We start from the raw sequence: 19,899 nt of genomic DNA, 5'->3' as shown, positions 1-19,899 counted from the left end.
CCAGCCCCCCCCCCGCCCCCCCCCCCAACCGCCTTCGGAGCGCTCCGGGAGGGCTGGGAGGACCCGGGAAGACTCCGGGAGCGCTCGGGAGGCGCCGCGCCCCCCCGCCCCGCCCCCTCCCCTTCCGCGCTCCGGGGAGGCCGCCGCTCTGCTCGCTCGCCGCCCGCCCGCGCCCGCGCCCGCGCCCGCGCCCGCTCCCGCCGCCCCGCCGGGCCCGGCGCTCCGCCGCCGCCTCGCCGCCCACTCCTCCGCCCGCCAGCCCCGGGGACCTCGCCGCCCGAGCCCGGCCCCTCCCTCGCCGGGGCCCGGGCCGCAGCGGGCCGGGGGCGGGTCCCGACACCCACCATGCGGGCAGAGCTCTGGCTCCTGGTGCTGGTGCTCAGGGAGGCTGCCCGGGCGCTGAGCCCCCCGCCCGGAGCAGGTAGGACTGGCCGGAGTTGGTGGGGGGGAGGGGGGTGGGCCGGGGCCCGGGAGGGGGCAGTCAGGCAGGCGTGGGCACGAGCAAGTACCCACCGGCTGGCGATGTCGGGCTGGAGGTGGGGGGGGGGGGGCACTGTCCGCGGAGGGCCAAGAGCTCTGTGGGCTGTGGCAGGTGGACAGGGACCCACTCACTTTCTTTAAACACATGCGTGAGTGAGAGTAAAGGCGGCAGACACTGATACCCCCCACTTCTTTCCTCCTGGAAGGACACTGGAGGGACCCCAGTAGAGGGGGCTACATAAGGCAGTGACTCTGGCCCCAAAGGGGACAGTGGGGGAGTCGTAGAGACCCCTGGTCACGCTGAAGGAGGATGAATCTGATGAGATGGGGAGCCTGGGGTGCCTCCTGCCCCAGCTTTGCCTCCTCTTTCTCTTCCTGCCCCACCGCCCCCCCACCCCCACCCCCACCCCCAAGCTGACCCCGGTTGGGTCTGAGTCGGATTTTGGGGCTGGGTGGGAGCAATCAGGGGAATGGTGGAGACCCAGCATCTCTCCCAGAGGAAGCCCTGTAGCAGCCTGGCTTGCTAGTAGGCTTCGTCTCCCTGCTTGGAGCCTGGAGAACAGTCCTGGGCCCACGAAGAAGCAACTTGCTGCTCCCCCCTTCCCCAGCCTCCAGGGTCCCCCTGTCACTCTTGCTGTACTGTCCTTGTGGACTCTGGCCATTAGTTGCTCTGGCTCTGGATAGTGGGGGGGCTCCTATTTGCACACTCCTCTCCCCTACACCGTTCTCCACAATCATCTCTCCCACCTGGAAGTCCTTTCTGAGGTCTACCTTGAGTCTCTCATATTATAAAAGAACCATTTTTTCAGCTTGCAATTTTACATGCCCCTCCTTTCTCCTCAGGCACCCAGACCTTCTCTGGGGTTGGGGAGGTGGGTGATTTGCAGTCTAGCCTCTTGACAGAATTGGGAAGACAGAGCTTTATGCCTCACTGACATAGGTGTCCTTTAAATGGGACAGAGCAGTGGCACGAGGTTGTCCGGGAGATGCTGTAGTTGGGGCTGCTTTGTCTCTGAGGTGTGCTACATCAGGCACAGCATCAGTGACAGCGTTCTTGACTTTAATGGTCCTTGTATGTAGCTGAGACAAGCTTGGGTCCCTGTTGAGAAGGAGGGTGGGAAAGGGTACTGGTGGTGAAAATGTGGGCAGAGAGCAGTGGAAGCTGATGTGGCAAGAGGCTGTTGGTTCAGAACCACCAGGTTTCAGGGAGACCACACAGGCAAGGGCCAGAGACTTGGCTTCTTGTCCCAACATCTCACTTGCTGTGTGACCTTGAACAAGTTACTTTCCTTCTCTGGGCCTGTTTCTCCACTTATAAAGGGAGGCTGTGAGCAAAATCTTTACCTCTTGGTGGTGGGATTCCGAGAGATTTTTTTTCTTTTTTATGACTGTCGTGCCCTTTCAGATTTGTTGTGACATGTGTGGGTAATTGATAATTCAAAAAATAGATATAAAAAGGAAGAGGTTGGACAGGTCAATTTTTGAAGTCCTTTGCAGCCCCAAACCTGGTGGGATCTTTTGAACCCAGGATGTGACTGGGTTGATGAGGGGGGTGGGCCCTGGACCCCTGGCTGAGTTGGGAGAACTGTGGAGACGGTTGGGGAAGGGGAATTGAGAGGTAACAAGCATGTGCTGGGGGATGGTGGCCAGACTGGGGCCTGGCTGAGGGCTGCCTCCTCAGCGTCGGATTGGGGTCGTAGATACCTGGGGAGGTCGGGAAGAGGGGGGCAGGCAGAGACTTAATTCAAATCTCTAAGTAGAGGACACCCTGTCTTCTCAGCTTTGCCAGAGATTCAGCCAGGAAAAAATGGACTTTCTCTGCAGCAGGAGAGATGGGTTGGACTTAAGGAAGCTCTAGGAAGCCAGAGGGGGCAGCTATTGACTCGGTCCAGCGGTTTTTTTCACCAGGCCCGGCTGGATTGGAGGAAAGGTCTGTGTGGAGGTAGGGGGCGTTGTCTGTTGGAGGAAGAGGTGGAGGGGTGGATATTCTAGGGGAGGCCTCTAAGGAGGGACAGCCTGGCTCAGTCAGTGGCGGAGCCCTGGGGCCTGGTGAAAGGGCAGCGGGGAGCTGGATGTGAAGGGGCATCATCCAGCCCCAAGGCTCCAAGCTCTGTGGGCAGGGGGACCTCAGGAGGGAGCTGCGGTCTCCCCTCCCTCTTGATGGGTTGGCTTGTTGGGTGGAGCCTTGAAACTTCATCCATCATTAGAATGGAAGCAGGAGAAAGATGAGTAACCCAAAGATATAGTCAGGAGGGGAGGGAAGACCACTAGAGGGGGACAGACAGGAAGATGGCCTTAGGAGGCACTGGCAGGGGCAGCAGGGTTCGGCCCCAGTGGGACCAGCGCTGCCTAAAACAGCTATAGCGAGAAGAGGCAGCTGGAGGGCATGTCTTTGGTCTGGGAGTCGGGAGATCAGGCCCAACCCCAATCCCTGGTGATCCTGGCCACTTCCTCCTTTCTCTGCACCTTGGGTTCCTCTTTTATAAAACGGCGTTTGGGCCAGATTGTGTCTAGGGCCCCTTATAACCATGCTTCTGCTTCCAACCTCCTTCTTGCCACCAGACACTTCCAAACAAACTGAGACTAAAGTCCAGATTTCTGTTTTGTTTTCCAATTGGGAAAAATTTCCATTTCTCAGGAAAACATTAATAAATAAGAGCTTGGATTTTATTGCCTTAAAGTCCAAATTTCTTAGAGTGGATAGCCTCCCTCCCCGCCCCCCATCCCGGCACCTGCTCTCACGCTCCCCAGGTCCATCCCTCAACACATCCAGGCTGTGTCCCCTCTGGTCCTCAAGTAACACGGGCTTCTCTTCATTCAGGTCTCAGCTCAAGGGCCACCTCCTCCTCCGCACACAGGCTCACCGTGATGGCGCTGCCCAGGGTAGAAATAAAGCCCAACACTTCCGTCTGTCTTAGAGCACCTGTCCCCACCGCACGCTCTCTTGTTCACCACATTCTTCATTTTGCAGGAGTCTTTTCCAACTGGAATTTTCACGGGCACAGGGGCTGTGTCTGCCCGTTCCGTCTTGTTGCCCCAGCACCCAGTGCAGTGCCTGGCACACAGTAGGGTCTCAATGAGTGTGTATTGAATGAGTGAGTGAATCAGAGGTGGTCACGGACCCCAGACTCTCCCTTCGAGAGAAACTCACACTTCTCTGCTCTCCCGTTCTTCTCTGACTACTTGGTGGTCCCTTCCTGCTAATCCCTTGTGCCTCCTTCCCTCTCCCCAGGGGAAGGTCCACGGTGGGAGCCTCAGTGGGTTTCCCAGCAAGAGGATGCAACTGGGGACTTTGTATTAGGGCACAAGATTTCAGCTCAGAGTCTGGAGACTCTCTCAAGTTCCTTGGAAAGTTGGTTCTCAAGTAAAATCCAGAGAAGGCAGGGGAACTTTGCTGGGTGCTTTGTGTATAGTATTTTGTTAAAGACTCCAAGTGTAGGTTTTATCATTCCCCTTTTACAGATAAGGAAGCTGAGGTTTAGAGGGATTAGGTAATTTGTTCAGCGTCACAGTCAGTAAGTAGTAGATTCAGGGTTCAACTTCAAGTTTGTGTGATTCCAAACCTGTGCTCCTTTATTGCTGTGGCATTGCAGTGAGGGTTTCCAGTGGGCCTGTGCCCCAGGGGAAGGGTTTTCTCAGCTTTGCGGATCTCAAGTAACCAAGGCATTTAAAGATCCCCCTCCCCTTCCTTCCCTCCCTCTCTTTCCTCCCTCCCTCCCTCCTTCCTTTCTTTCTTTCTTTCCTTCCTTCCTTCTTTCCTCCCTCCCTCCTTCCTTCCTTCCTTTCTTTTCTTTCTTTCTTTCTTTCTTTCTTTCTTTCCTCCCTTTCTTTTTCTTTCTTTCCTTCCTTCCTTCCTTCCTTCCTTCTTTCCTCCCTCCCTCCTTCCTTCCTTTCTTTTTCTTTCTTTCTTTCTTTCTTTCTTTCCTTCCTTCCTTCCTTCCTTCCTTCCTTCCTTCTTTCCTCCCTCCCTCCTTCCTTCCTTTCTTTTTCTTTCTTTCTTTCTTTCTTTCTTTCCTCCTTTCTTTCTTTCTTTCCTTCCTTCCTTCCTTCCTTCCTTCTTTCCTCCCTCCCTCCCTCCCTCCCTCCTTCCTTCCTTTCTTTCTCTTTCTTTCTTTTCTTTTCTTTCTTTCTTTCTTTCCTTTCTTTCTTCCTTCCTTCCTTCCTTCCTTCCTTCTTTCCTCCCTCCCTCCTTCCTTCCTTTCTTTTTCTTTCTTTCTTTCTTTCTTCCCTTCTTTCTTTCTTTCTTTCTTTCTTTCCTTCCTTCCTTCCTTCTTTCCTCCCTCCCTCCCTCCCTCCTTCCTTCCTTTCTTTCTCTTTCTTTCTTTCTTTTTTTTCTTCCTTCCTTCCTTCCTTCCTTCCTTCCTTCCTTCCTTCCTTCCTTCCTTCATCTATATGTACTTTCTAAGCCTTTGCTCTGTATCAGGTACCTAGAGCCTGCAGATGCATAGGCAGTCACAACATGTTGGGATCAGGGCTGGGATGATGCATGTAGCATTTGGGGTGAGGAGGAGAGATGTCAGGGGATGCTTTGGGGAGAGATGACATCTTATGGGACTTGAAAGATGATCAAAAGGTCATCAGAAGAAGGGTTCATTTATGGAGCAGAGTGGTTCCGGCTGGGAAAGCCACGTGTGTGAGGCCCTGTGGCCAGAGAGAGCAGGGCTGGATCCTGGCGAGGGCTTTAGGGAGGCAGGAGGCCGGAGGAGAGAGGAGGGATCCGGTCAGGAAGGGCCTTCAGCTGGAGGGCTGTGGAGAGCTGGACGCATGGGAGAAATGGAATCACGTGTGTCCTCTAGAAAGAATGCCCTGGAGAGAGTGTGAGAGACTAGTTAGAGGGCATTAAGGGCGGAGGCTGTGGCTGTGGGGCTGGAATGGCGAGCTTGGGTGACGGGTGGGACGAGGGTGGCTTGGCCAGGCACTGGGGTGGCATGACGTGGCCTCCTGAAGTCAGCCCGTGGTTTCTTGTGCCAGAGCAGGGCAGTGGCACGTGGAGAGACCTGGGGTTCTACTGCTGCTGGGCCGCCCTCCTGCATGCCAGGGGACACAGTCTCCCAGGGCAGCTCCAAAATTCAGGCCCAGTGGTCCCCAGTAAGCCCAGCCCACACGCCTGTCCTTCCCTGGGCTGCCCCTGCACCTTAGGAAATAGCCTGGGGTCGCTGGGCGCTTCTTGTTACACTTTCTGTGGCCTGAGCAGACCCTAAGGTCAACCTGCCCTGTGTGCCAATCTCGCCATGGACTCGTTGTGTGACCTGGGGAGATTCCTTAACATCTCTGTGTCTCAGTTCCCAATTCGTAAAATAGATCTAAAACTAGCACCGATCTCAAGGGGCTATTGGGAGGATTAAATGCGTTAATGTGTTTTAAAGCATTTGGAAGAGTGGTAGCAAAGAGTGAGCGTTTTCGAAAAGTTAGCTGTCATTTTTATTCTTCCTATTGCCGCTGCGACAGCATGCTGCTTGGGGCCATGGGTGAATGCGTGGATGAATAAAGAACGGCGTGATCTCCGGGAGCTTCTCGCCGTCACTCACGGGCAGGTGCACTCACGTGACGTGGGTGCTGGGAAGGTGAAGCTGTCCGATGCGAGACAGAAGGTAGAGCAGAGAGTGGCCGAGGGTTGGAAGAGTGTGCAACACATGTGTGAGCATGCAGGGGGGACGGCCCGGACCTTCAGGCAAGTCTGCGTGTGCACAGGCACGTGGGTCCCGACACACAGATACACGTGAGCAACCAGCTGCGTTGGCTCCTTCCACAAGCTGAGGGGGTGATGTCCTGTCCTCGCCAATTGGGAGGGGGAAGAGTGGCAGGGAGACAGATGTCGTGGGGGCTGAGAGGGTCAGACTCAGGGCCGGGCCAGGGTAGGGCAGGTTCCTGGGCAGTCTCCCTCTCCATCCCCTTCCCTGTCCGACTTAGTGGACTCTTTGCCTCTGACCTTGGCCCTGAACCCTCTAATTCTAAAGCCTTCTCATTTGTTTCTCACTTGATGCTCATGGCAGCCTGCCCTGTAGACATGATTGTCACCCCCGTTTTAGTGATGAGGGAATTGAGGCTCAGAGAGGTAAGCAGATGGGTCCAAGGTCAAACAGCTTCTGGGCGCGGGCGTCCCTTCCCTGACCCCTCATCTTGGCTGGGCCCCCCTTCCCAGCCCTCTTCTCAGGCCTTGGGCCCCCACGTTGCAGGCACCCTCCTGTCTCAGTTGCAGGATTGTGATGCGTGCAGACCTCTAGCATCCCTTTCCAGGCCGGCTAAGCTCTTCTACGTGCTCTGCACACGTTCCTTTCCTGTTCTGGCTCCAGCCCAGGCCCGAGGGCTGCTTGCAGGAGGACCCGGGGAGCTGGGCAGAGCAGCCCAGCACAAACCGTTCTATCTCCAGAAGCAGCTGTGGGCCCCACCCGAGAGGGGCAAGACAGCCTTGGCTTGGGGTCTGAGCCAATGGCAGGCTGCCTTCCCAGCCCTGGGCTTAGGCCCATCTCAGCCAGTGGGCAACCTGGGGAAGGGGCCTGGGGGCCGCCCCACTCCCCACCTCCTCCAGAGCATCTGGTTGCGATTAGGGGCAGAGAAGTGAGAGAGGGCCGGCAAGGGTCCAGCAAGCACCAGCAGCCAAGAATGACTTAATTGGATGAAATGTCTAATGACAAACCAGGGCCCCACAGCAGAGTCCTGGCCCCAGCCCCAGGCCTGGTGCTGACCAAGCCTTGTCTCAACCTCTGTCCTTGCAGGCTCCCAAGAGTTACCTCCACTATCGCGTCCTCAATGGTACAGTGATTGGGCACCTACTGTTTGCCAGACACTGAGAACGCACATTTGCAGGAGGTGGGGAGAGTCCTGGGGGAGCTCGTCTGCCAGAGGGACAGACACGTAGTTACGCACAGTGGGTGCGCTAGGAAAGAGGGTTATATCCAGAAGCTCTAGCGAGTGGCGGACAAGGGCATCGGACACAGGGTCGGCCTGAAGTCGATGAATATCACAGGAAATATCAGACCCACCTCTCTGGTGATCTGTGTCCCATACACACGTCCAGGCTAGGTGTGACAATTGCAGTGACAATATAAGACACATCTTTAGGGGCACAAATCTTTCTAAAAAGGAAAAGCATGGTTTCTGTGCCATTCAGAATAAAGGTAATGACCTAGGCGGGACAGAGAACACCGAGTCTAGGAATGGCTGCTGAATGGCCAGTGCGGCCACTTCCCCATCCGGGGCCCTGGCAAACATCGTTAATCGATCGTGACAATCTTTCCTGCTAAACACTGATGGGGCTTCAGGGTTTGTCTCGATTAGAGCACTCCTGGCTGTCACTAATTGATTGGAGATGGCTTTTGAGATGAAACCTATTTGCCATCTTTGATGGAGGCTAAGCTCCATGTTTTATGGAGAAAGGGACTTGCCCAAGGTGTTTGCAGGTAGTCACAGGACTACACAGTGGTCCGCGCTATGGAGACATCTTTGATTGTCACAGTCTGGGAGGAGGTGCTACTGGAATCTAGTGGGCAGAGGCCGGGGATGCTGCCGAACATGTTACAATGCTCAGGACAGCCTCCACAGCCAAGAATTCTCCAGTCCAGAATGTCAATGGTGCTAATGTTGAGAAGCCCTGAACTCAAAGAAGTCTACTCTCTGACTTCTAGTCCCTGGAGTCTCCTGGAAGATGAGCTTATGCGCCATTTCTGGCAGAGAAATCAGGAACTGGTTTGGAATGTTCCAGAGCAAAGGTGCTCACCCTTGTTTACAGAGTTAGGTTCAGGGCTTCCCAAAAGCTCCCCTGGGGATTATTTAAGAATCCTAACGCCCAGGCCACACCACAGAACAATTATATCAGGATCTCTGGGGTGGGAACCAGACAGTAGGAATTGTTAAAGCTCCTCCAATGATTCTGTGTGCAGCAGAGGTTGAGAATAATTACCCCTTTGGACATTTGGAACTTATCTCCCTCCCTAACCCAACAGGCGACTCTCCTTAACCTCTGTGAGCCCTTGATTCCTGTCTGCAAAATGGAGAGCATCCTATCTCCTGCGGAGGGCTGGGTGAGGACTAACGGTGTGCTGTGTGCAGAGTGTGTGGCACGGAGGTGACACATGGCGCTCAGTGCACAATGGGTGTCTCCTGCCCTGGCAGCTGTCCCCACGGTCAGTGATGGCGTGGCGCTGGGGCCTCTGCAGAGTAAATGGGCTGCTCCCCTGCTTGGACCTTCACTCCGGACTGCCGGGACTCAGCTTACTGTCTCCTTCTCCCAGGTCAGGATGCAGGCGGAGGCTCTGGGCGGGCTGCCAAGCGGATCACGCAGGGATGGAGTCGGAGAGCCCGAGAGAGCCCCGGGCAGGCATCAGAGTCGGACAGGACCCAGCTGAGCCAAGACCCGGGTGGGGGCACCCTGGCCATTGACACACTGCCAGATAACGGGACCAGGGTGGTGGTGAGTGCTGGAGGAACGCGGAAGGGGAGGGAAGTGGCGGTGAGGGACTCCCCAGGTGCCCTGAGTAAACTTGTCAGCCCTGCAAATCACATATCCTTTGGGATTGGCCTTGGTTGTCGGCATGGAGAGAGGGATCCCAGGGGAGGGGATGAGAGCAGGGCCCAGCCTGGGACATTAAATCTTCGCATCTCAGAGCTTCATAGATCGCCCACCTCCTCGTGCACCCAGGGAGGTGAGGTGACTTGCTCAAGAATGCACAGCATGTGCACAGGCTTCCTGGCCGTGGGTTCTTGCGTGGCCCGAGGCCTCCGCTAAACGCTGAATGAAGGTGGCATCATTGGTCACATCTAGCTGCCCGCTCAGGCCCCTCTCCCTTCTCATTCCTGCACCATTTACAGACCCTGTAGCCCCAAAGGGTTAACGGCCAAAGAGGCTCAGGCTGCTTAGCCTCAGGGCAGGGCACTGAGTAGAGAAGACAATTAGCGAGAGAACGAGAACTAACAGTTCTGGGGCTGGTGCATCCGGGCTAGGAATGTCAAGGCCCTGAGGAGGTGCTGTCCTTGCAGCGTGTGGCCCTGCTCTCCGGCGGGCTTTCTGGGAGGCCGACGGGGGGCCTCTGTGTCTGAGGGTGAATCTGTCGTCACGTGTGCGTGTGTTTGCACCTGCACCTGACGGTTTTTGTATATTATGTACAATATACGGTGGGTTACCACCGTATTTCTAAGTAATTTGCTCACGCTGCCGCCTCTTGATTAATTCCCTTAGACGTTGTCTGTTGACTACCTGTTGTGTAGATGAAAATTTGCCTTTTATGCACTCCCTCGACTGTCATTCTACTGCCAGTGTTTTTGTTAAATCTGTGTGCTCTGCTTTATATCATGATAATCGTGTAAATATTGTTCACCACTAATCCAAGCAGGGTAATATTATTGTTGACTTTCTTGTACAGTTTTTGTTTTTCCTGGATCCTTGCCCCAACCCCCTGTTTGTTTACTTTTCTGTACTTACCATAGCTATATATTCTTATATATCTACTGGCTTCAAATAGAGTTTTTGGTGTGGTACAACCTGTCCTTTCCTCCCACCCCCACCCCCCACCCCCCACCCCCCAGAAACCTCTCTCCTGTTGTCCTGCTCCAACCTGGGCTGGCTGCTTGCCCACCTGCCCACCCCACGGTCGTTGTGGGATCTCCCTCTCCTCCAAGGTTGGAACCCCCTTATCTGTCTCTTGTGTTGGGTGCCCTATTCTCTCAATCTTTCCTGCTTGCCCCCCTTGTTTGTTTAGCTTCCTGAGAAAGGTTACACAGGAGGGAACATTCTTTAGAAAACTCACATATCTGAAAATGCCCTTTTTAAAAAAAATATTTTTCTTTTATTTTTAGTTATTTAAATGTTTATTTTTGAGAGAGACAGAGCACAATTGGGGGCGGGGCAGAGACAGAGGGAGACACAGAATCCGAAGCAGGCTCCGGGCTCTTGAGCTGTCAGCACAGAGCTTGACACAGGGCTGGAACCCACGAACCGTGAGATCACGACCTGAGCTGAAGTCAGACATTTAACCGGCTGAGCCACCCGGGTGCCCCCAAAATGCCTTTATTCTATCCTTACACTTGATTGATGGTCTGGCTGAATATAGAATTCTAGATTAAAAATAATTTTCCTTCAGAGGTTTGCAGGCATCTTCTGGCTTCCAGTGTCACTGTTGAGAGGTTTGATGTCCTTCTTACTCTTGTCCTTTGTTTATATGTGCTCCCTCCCTGCTCTGGAAGCTCTTGAGGTGTAACCCCCACATTCTGAAAGTGCAGTGATGTGTTCTGACTCTGGGACTTACACCCACCAGTTCTGGCAAGTCCTCCTGTTTTATTTCTTTGACAATCTTCTCTCTGCCTAGTTCCTTCTTTCTGTAGGTCTCCTTGATTCAACGTTCATCTCAGGGATTGATCACTGAACTTCTCTTTTCTGTTGTTTATTTGCAGGGTTTGCTTGTTGGTTTTGGTCCATTTTCTGGGAGGCTTTTCTCAACTTTATTTTCTGAATGTTACTGATTCTTTTTTCTATGATCATTTTTAATTTCTAAGAGCTCTTTGTTATTTTCCGATTATTTCTTTCCTTAGGAAAAAAAAGGCATTCTGTTCTTGTGTCATGGATGTAAGATCTTTTCTGTCTTAGGATAATTTAAAATTTTAAATATTTTTTTTTCCTGCTCTGTCCTTCCTTCCTTCCTTCCTCCCTCCCTTCCTTCCTTCCTCCCTCCCTCCCTTCTTTCTTTCCTTCCTTCCTTCTTTCCTTCCCCTTTCCTTCCCTCCTTCCTCCTTCCTCCTTTCCTTCCTTCTTCCATCTTTCCTTCCTTCCTTCCTTCCCTCCTCCTTTCCTTTCCTCCTTCCTTCCTTCCCCCTTCCTTCCCTCCTTCCTCCTTTCTTTTCCTCCTTCCTTCCTTCCTTCCTTCCTTCCTTCCTCCCCTTCCTTCCTTCCTTCCTTCCTTCCTTCCTTCCTTCCTCCTCCTTTCCTTCCTTCCTCCCCCTTTCCTTCTGTTCTTCCTCCCTCCCTTCCTTCCTTCTTTCTTTCCTTCCCCTTTCCTTCCCTCCTTCCTCCTTTCCTTCCTCCTTCCTTCCTTCCTTCCCTCCTCCTTTCCTTTCCTCCTTCCTTCCTTCCCCCTTCCTTCCCTCCTTCCTCCTTTCTTTCCCTTCCTTCTTCCTTCCTTCCTTCCTTCCTCCTTTCCTTTCCTCCTTCCTTTCTTCCCCCTTCCTTCCCTCCTTCCTCCTTTCTTTCCCTTCCTTCCTTCCTTCCTTCTTTCCTTCCTTCCTTCCTTCCTTCCTTCCTTCCTTCCTTCCTCCCCTTCCTTCCTTCCTTCCTTCCTTTCTTCCTTCCTCCTCCTTTCCTTCCTTCCTCCCCCTTTCTTTCCATCCTTCCTTCCTTCCTTCCTCCCTTCTTTCTTTCCTTCCCCTTTCCTTCCCTCCTTCCTCCTTTCCTTCCTCCTTCCTTCCTTCCTTCCCTCCTCCTTTCCTTTCCTCCTTCCTTCCTTCCTTCCCTCCTCCTTTCCTTTCCTCCTTCCTTCCTTCCCCCTTCCTTCCCTGCTTCCTCCTTTCTTTCCCTTCCTCCTTCCTTCCTTCCTTCCTTCCTTCCTCCTTTCCTTTCCTCCTTCCTTTCTTCCCCCTTCCTTCCCTCCTTCCTCCTTTCTTTTCCTTCCTTCCTTCCTTCCTTCCTTCCTTCCTTCCTTTCCTCCTTCCTTCCTTCCTTCCCCCTTCCTTTCCTCCTTCCTCCTTCCTTCCTTCCTTCCTTCCTTCCTTCCTTCCTTCCTTTCTTCCTCCCTCCCTCCCTCCCTTCCTCCCTCCCTCCCTTCCTTCCTTCCCTCTTGTCTTTTGACTTTGTTTTCCTGTCTTGCTTTCTAGTGGGGGAGTTGAATGCAGGGACAGTTTACCCAGGAGTGGGCAGGGTGAAGAAAACAGCAGGGGATGATAAAGTGTCTTAGAAACAGCAGCAGGAGCCGTTAAGACGTCTACACTTGTGCTGGCAGGGAGGGTGGTTACCCAAACCAGCAAGAGCTGTGACTGTCTCTGCAAGAGGGTCTGCTTCCAAGAGCTGTGGCAGTGGGGACTGAAGAGGGACCAGAGCCAACTTGCAGCCTGGTAGGAAGGGAGCAGAGTCATAAATGCTCTAAACTCTCCCTCCTTCTGCATTATTGTTTCTGTGACTTAGTTTTCCTTTTACTTCAGGCTCCCGTAAAGCTTGGCACTATTACTGATCCTGTCTTTATTTATAATTTTGATATTTTTTTCACCATGGATTAAAAAAATTTTTTTTTAATGTTTATATTTGAGAGACAGAGAGACAGTGTGTAGTGAGGGGAGGGGCAGAGTGAGAGAGACGGAGACAGAATCAGAAGCAGGCTTCAGGCACTGAGTTGTCAGCACAGAGCCGAACATGGGGCTCAAACTCACGAACCGCAAGATTATGGCCTGAGCTGAAGTCGGACGCTCAACCGACTGAGCCATGCAGTTGCCCCGATCGTGGATTTTTTGGAACTCATTTCTGTTTTAAAATACTGCTTTAAAATATCCTCTACACTGGAGCTCCTGGGTGGCTCCGTCGGTTAATCATCCGACTCTCGATTTCGGCTCAGGTCGTGATCTCATGGTTTGTGGGATCAAGCCCTGCATCAGGCTCTGCACTGATGGCACAGAGCCTGCTTGGGATGCTGTCTCTCCCTCTCTCTCTGCAGCCTAACCTGCTCACATACCTGCATGTGCTCTGTCTCTCTCTCTCTCAAAATAAATAAATAAACTTAAAAATATGTATATTTAAAATTTCCTCTCTCTTGATGACTGGGTTTGTTAGTGCCAACTTAAGCACTATACCTGAGGTCAGGGCCTCACCGCCTCACCTAATCTTTGAGGTGGAACCTGGTAGAACCTCAGAGAACGAAGCCCCAACTCACTTCCCATTGTGCCTTGTCTTCTCCATCCTCTAGAACCAAGGAGCCATGGTGGGGTGATGAGGTGGAAGGCCAAGGCAGGAGAGGTGTAAGGGGTCCTGGACACCCTTCCCCACTCCCCCCTGCCCCAGCTTTGTTGGGCCATTAGTGAAAGGACTGATACTTGCTCTTGGCCAGACACCATGGTCAAAGGGCCATGTCCCAGTCCATGCAGAGAGGCCCTTGCAGAAGAGAGCCACAAAGAGGCAGACTTCTGGAAGCAATCGTCTGTGGGGATTCAGAAAGGGCAGTGGGGATCATTAAGAGCCGGTATGGATTCAATAACCCCAGAACTTAAAAAACAACACAAATTCTCGGGCTCCACCCCGGACTGGTTCAGAAACGTTGGAGATGGAGACTGGGAATTTGTTCCTTTAAAAGTTCCCATGTGATCCTGATGGTCATCTAGATGTGGGGACTTCTGATCTGTAATATTTCAAGCCAGTTTTGAAAGCAGTTACTAGAACGACCACCAGAACCTGAAGCTTTCCCAGGTACCACGTGGCTATACTTGACTACATGACTTCCCCCATCCCGGGAGCGTTGTGGCCCCCTCGACAGCCACACGTCTAGCGTCCTTGGGAAGGAGCAAGGTGCCCCCGGCAGGAAACACCTTTGACTGCCCCGGGGGGCTGTGCCCAGCTCTGCCGGCAGGACGGGAGGATCAGACTTCTACCTTAGCTGCAAGTAAGTTCAGAAGTCAGACTGGGATCTGGAAGCCTGCCTTGGCAGGCTGAGTGATTGTCGGCTTCACGCCAGATGAAACTACCAGGATAAATATAAATCCTGGCACTTTCGTTTAAACTAAGGTGGGAGAGATGTGGCTTAGCGCTACTTCATGAGGAAAAGTTGTGGGGCTCCTCACTGCTTGTGGGCTGGGGATGAGTCAGGAGTGTGAAGTGGCTGCCAAGGGTGGAGGTGGGAAAGCTGGCTGTGTTCACGGAAACCCACAGAAATCCGGGCACCAGTGCTGGGGCTCTGGAGGTCCTATGGAGGTATTTCCTGACCTGACCATAAAGCTGGAGGGCTTGTGCCCCCTATGAGATGGCTATCTAGAAACCAGGGGACTCCAGAATGGTTGAAGAAGCCCGTGGGCATTTAGCCTGGTCTAGAGAAGGCTCTGACTCTGGCTGTGTTCTAACAGCTGCAGGGCTGTGACTGCTGCAGAGGGAATAGACTATTTTTCTCCATAGAACTTGTCACTTCCTGCACCGAATTATCTATTTATTTGTTTATGTTGCCTGTCCTCTGCCTGGAATGGAAGCACCACGAGACCCGAGACTTTGAGGACCGGGCTGTCAGTGCCTGGCACACAGTAGGAGCTCCTCCTTTGGAGGAACAGAGGAAGTAGGGATTTCTCCATCCCCAGAGACCTCGGAAGACGGGACTGTAGAAGAGAAGAGGTTGCGTTGGGGTCTGTCCTGGGACTCAGTGCCTCCAAGGACTCCAACTCTACTGGTTCTTGGATTCCCACACACGTGAGAGAACGGCAGTGCTTACACACACCAGAACATGTGTGCATACAGCCGCCACCCAACTGGGCTTCAGGACGGCCTCCACTCCATTCCCAACTCTGCCCGGAACCCACTAGGCCTTGCGCCAGGCGGTGTTTGATGGGGGACACTGAGGACCACCCCTTTCAGCACAGCCAGGCCTCAAGGCCCCCCTCCCATCCCTGTCCAGGCTCTGTGCCCACGCTGCCCTGGACAGTGGGGCAGCCTCAGCCACTCAGGGGCCCAGGAGAGGGCCCCAGAGACACCCGCTTCTCCCGAGTGTCTGCTCAGTGGCCCTGAGAGCTGGGGTCTGCTTGGCTGGAGGAGACCCGATCTAGACAATGGCTTGGTGGCAAAGGGCTGGGCGAGAGGGGAGTGGTAGGAAGAAGATATTTCAGCTAATTTGGTTTGGTCTGTTTTAAAAGGGTTTCTTGAGCCTCAACAGGAAAGCATTTTGCTACTTCTCTATATCACAGCCTGCTTCATGCCTCTGCTCTGGGGCCATATCAAGGGGCCAAGGGCCTGGCAGGTGGGCTTTCATTCCCTTTGCTGCCCCACACACCCACCCCAGAGGCCTCTCATCTTCCTTCGTTGTTCCTCAGTACACCCTCCTGGCCGTGGGCTTCCCTTCTTGCTTGGGCCTTCTGCCCAGCCCCCATCCCAGACCTTCCCTGCCCGGTCTCTCTGACCGTCTTCCTGTCTTGCCCCCTCCGGCCCAACCCCTTCTCCCCAGATCCCTGCCCAGACCTCTAACCAGCCCTCCTACCCAGCCCCTCTGCCCAGCCTCCCTGATGGGCGTCCTCTGCTCAATCCCTTCTGCCCAGCATCCCCGGCCTGGCCACCTCACACAGTGCTCCTTCCAACTCAGACCGTCTCTCTTTGAGACCTTGAGGCCTCCAGCCAGCCCTCCCAGGGCGAGCTGGCAGCCCCAAGGGCCCTGACCAGAGCCCTCTCCTTAGATTTTCTTCTCACGCCCACACTACCACCATGTCCCAGTGGAAATAGGACTCTTTTCTGGACCAGGTTTCCACAGATTTTCCACCAAAGACCAATTCTGAGGCCCTGGAACCCTGGGAACTGTTTTTGGAGGGGGTAGGGTGGGGTTGGGGGAGCCATAGTGCTAAGTCAGAGACCCTGGCTTGTGGCACAGTTTATTCCGAGAGGCTGGAAAGGGGAGGCCTTGGACAAAATTCCTTTTCCAGCCTGGGGATTTCCAGTCATAGTGCAAGGTTTTCTTGGTTCTGTGTTTCAGATCTCGGCCAGAGTTTGGGAGGAACCAAGCTTGAGAACATTCAGATTTGGAGGTTCCCCTGTAATTGAATAGTTCTCTCCGTGATAGGAAGAGCTCCGTCCCCTTGCTCCAGGCTTCCCTATGGCCCGGCTTCCCTAAGTTCCTCTCCCCTCTGGCCCAAGTAAAACTTCCCTGCTCTTTCCCCACCATGGTGGGCCTAAGAATGCTGAGAGGCCCTGCAGCCAGGCAGGCACCATGTAGTCTGAGACAGTGGACAGCAAGAGGGACAAACGAGTGCAATACATGCCTCGTTTTTACAACCTCTCAAAAGACAGAGTTTCCAAAAGGAGACTTCTAGAAGGCCTCCTCCCCAGATTGAAGGGCCTGGAGGAGACGGCACAGAGAGACTCATAGCACAGACGCCTGAAGAACAAGCAATGCTCACGGAAGGACCACACTGTGGTGGGCCAGGGGAGGGGATGAGGTGAGGAGGCCAGTACTGGGAGAATTCTGAGAGTAGCGTGTGAGGTGGGTGGAGGGAGGGGAAGGTCATGAAGAGAGAAGATAAGAGATTTTATAGGATAGGGGCGCCTGGGTGGCTCAGTCGGTTCAGTGTCCGACTTTGGCTGAGGTCATGATCTCGTGGTTTATGAATTCAAGCCCCGCGCTGGGCTCTGTGCTGACAGCTCAGAGCCTGGAGCCTGCTTCCGATTCTGTGTCTCCCTCTCTCTCTGCCCTTCCCCTGCTCATGTTCTATCTCTCAAAAATTAAAAAAAAAAACATTAAAAAAAAAGAGATTTTGTAGGAAGAAGGGGTGTTTGGGAGGGGGTGTGTGGAGCCCAGACGTCTCATCTCCAGCACTGTGGAAACGGTCCAGCAGTCCCGGCCCCCAGTCGTGTACCAGCTGCCTGACCCTGGGCTGGATGCTTACCCCCTCAGTTAATGAACCCGGCATTGGGAGCCCCTGCAAACCCCTACTAGTTTCAAATTTCCCAAATGGGGTAGTAGATACTGATCTTATTAGGGTGAGATTTAAAGCAAAATTTAGAGCAAAATGCGAGGCACATGATGAGTTCTCTGATCCTGTCATCTCCCCACCCACCCGCTTCCGGGCTCAGTACGGGTGCCAAGGACCATCCTGGTTGCTCAGACCCAGGACGTCCATCTCCCACAAAGATTAGTCCTGTTGACCCTTTTCCTTTCCTTTAGGTAGATTTTTTGGTTGGTTGGTTGGTTGGTTGGTTGGTTGGTTTCTTTCTTTCCTTCTTGTTGAGGTGAGATTTACATAGCATAAAATTAACCACTTTTAAGTGAAATGCATTTAATACATCACAATGTTGTGCAATCATTATCTACTTCCTGAACATTTTCATCACCCCAAAAGGAGATACTGTGCCATTTAAACCCTGTGCCTTCATTCCCTCACAACCACCAACCTGTGTTCTGTTTCTATAGATTTACCTATTCTGGATGTTTCACATATAAATGAGATCATATGATGTATGACCTTTTGTGTCTGGTGTCCTTCACCTAGCATGATGTTTTCACGTCTACATCTATTTTATGGCTGAATAATATTCCATTGTCCAGATAGACCATAATTTGTTTATTCACTCATTTGTTGATAGACACTTGGGCTGTTTCTGCCTTTTGGCTGTTGTGAATAGTACTGCTGTGAACATGTGGCCATGTATTTCTTTGAGGACCTGTTTTCAACTATTTGGGCCATGTACCTAGGAGCGGAATTGCTGGTCAAATGGTAATTCTATGTTTAACGTTTTTTTTGAGGAATCTCCAAATTGGTTTCCATAGTAGCTGAGCCATTTTACATTCCCACCAGCAATGTGTGAGGGTTTCAAATTCTCCACACCCTTGCTAACACTTGTTATTTTCTTTCTTTCTTTCTTTCTTTCTTTCTTTCTTTCTTTCTTTCCTTCTTTCTTTCTTTTTTTAAATTATAATATCCTAGGGGGTGTAAAGAGGTGGTATCTCATCGTGGTTTTGCTTTGTGTTTCCTGAATGACTAATGATGTTAAGCATCTTTTCACGTGCTTGTTGTCCATTTGTATATCTTCTTCGGGAAAATGTCTCCTTTGCCACTTTGCTCATTTAAAAAATTATTCTTTTTTTAAAAAGTTTATTTATTTATTTTGAGAGAGAGAGCATTTGTGCGCAAGTGTGTGCACAGGCACAAGCGGGAGAAGGGCAGAGAGAGGGAGAGAGAATCCCAAGCAGGCTCCATGCTGTCAGCGCATAGCCCGACTCAGGGCTTGAACTCATGAACCGTAAGATCATGACCTGAGCTGAAACCAAAAGCCAGCCCCCTAACCGACTGAGCCACCCAGGTGCCCCTGCTTTGCCCGTTTTTTAATTGGGTTGTGTTTTTGTCTTGGGCAGATTTCTTAACCTCACTTCATTGTCAAATGGGGATGCTGTTGTCTAAATGTAGTTGCAAAGGTGTTCTACAGGAATGTACATTCAGGGCCTGGCACAGGGGCAGGAATGATAAACATTAGCTGACTCTGAATTAGGCCCTGGTCTAGGTGACCAGTCATCTTGGTTTTCCCAGAATGGTCTTGGTTTTAGCAATGAACTTTCAACATCCTGGGAGATCCCAGTCACCAGGTGAACTAGGATGGCTGGTCAACCTACTGTGGTCCCAGGGACGGTACGTACTAGGTATCCTTGCCACATCATCACTCTAAACCTCAGTTTTCTCATCTATTAAAAAAAATTTTTTTTAATGTTTATTTATTTTTGAGAGAGAGAGAAGCAGAACATGAGTGGGGAGGGACAGGGAGAGAGGGAGACACAGAATCCGAAGCAGGCTCCAGGCTCTGAGCTGTCAGCACAGCGCCCGGCGTGGGGCTCGAACTCATGAGACGCTTAACCGACTGAACCACCCAGGCACCCCCTCAGTTTCCTCATCTATAAGATGGGACTGAGAATGGCTCATGGAATTGTTATAAAAATTGGGTGAGTTAATTTCTTTTCTTTTTTTTTTTTCTAATTTTTTTAACGTTTATTTATTTTTGAGACAGAGAGAGACAGAGCATGAGCGGGGGAGGAGCAGAGAGAGAGGGGAGACACAGAATCGGAAGCAGGCTCCAGGCTCTGGGCCATCAGCCCAGAGCCCGACGCGGGGTTCGAGCTCACGGACCGGACCGTGAGATCGTGACCTGAGCTGAAGTCGGACGCTTAACCGACTGAGCCACCCAGGCGCCCCGGGTGAGTTAATTTCTTGAGAAGGTTAACCAGAAAGGTAGGGGGGTGGAAAAGGTAGTGCTTTCCCCCCAGATCTTACCTGGAACTACAAAACCAGTATGCTAGCAACGAAAGAGGATTTCCTGGCCTTGAAACTTCAGGTGCTATGCCTCGTATCCTCACTACTCAAAGTATGGTGGGGGACCAGTAGTGTCGGCAGCGCCTGGGAGCCTAGGGGTGCCAGGCTGGCTCAGTTGGTGGATCATGCAACTCTTGGTTTTGGGGTTATGAGTTCGAGCCCCACCTTGGGTGTAGATTCCTTAAAAAAATTTAAAGAAGGAAAGAAAGAAAGAAAGAAAGAAAGAAAGAAAGAAAGAAAGAAAGAAAGAAAGAAAGAAAAAGAGAGAGAGAGAAAGAAACGCAGGAACTTAGACCCTATGGAATCAGAATTTGATTCTCGGGTGATTTGTATGCACATCAAGGTTTGAGAAGCACTGCTTTGTGCCAAACGCTTTCAAGCAGGGGAAACAATCCTGGATGTGGAAAGTACATCAATAAATTCGTCACAGGAGGGGCACCTGGGTGATTCAGTCGGTTAAGTGTCCAGACT

General features: G+C 52.3%; 1 protein-coding gene across 1 annotated transcript in view; it reads left to right on the top strand.

The window, feature by feature from the left end:
• Positions 1-260: 260 nt before the first annotated feature.
• Positions 261-19,899, top strand: part of PLXDC1 (plexin domain containing 1) — a 63,466-nt gene continuing 43,827 nt past the window's right edge. The window contains exons 1-2 of the mRNA XM_042915844.1: positions 261-421; positions 8,712-8,890. Coding sequence (XP_042771778.1) covers positions 346-421; positions 8,712-8,890 — 255 coding nt within the window. The 5' untranslated portion in view covers positions 261-345. The remainder of the gene's footprint in view (positions 422-8,711; positions 8,891-19,899) is intronic.

Source organism: Panthera leo, chromosome E1 (genome assembly GCF_018350215.1).
Source record: "Panthera leo isolate Ple1 chromosome E1, P.leo_Ple1_pat1.1, whole genome shotgun sequence".
NCBI classification, from domain to species: domain Eukaryota; kingdom Metazoa; phylum Chordata; class Mammalia; order Carnivora; family Felidae; genus Panthera; species Panthera leo.
Note: the sequence above shows the minus strand (reverse complement) of the source record. Positions and strands in the feature narration are given on the sequence as shown.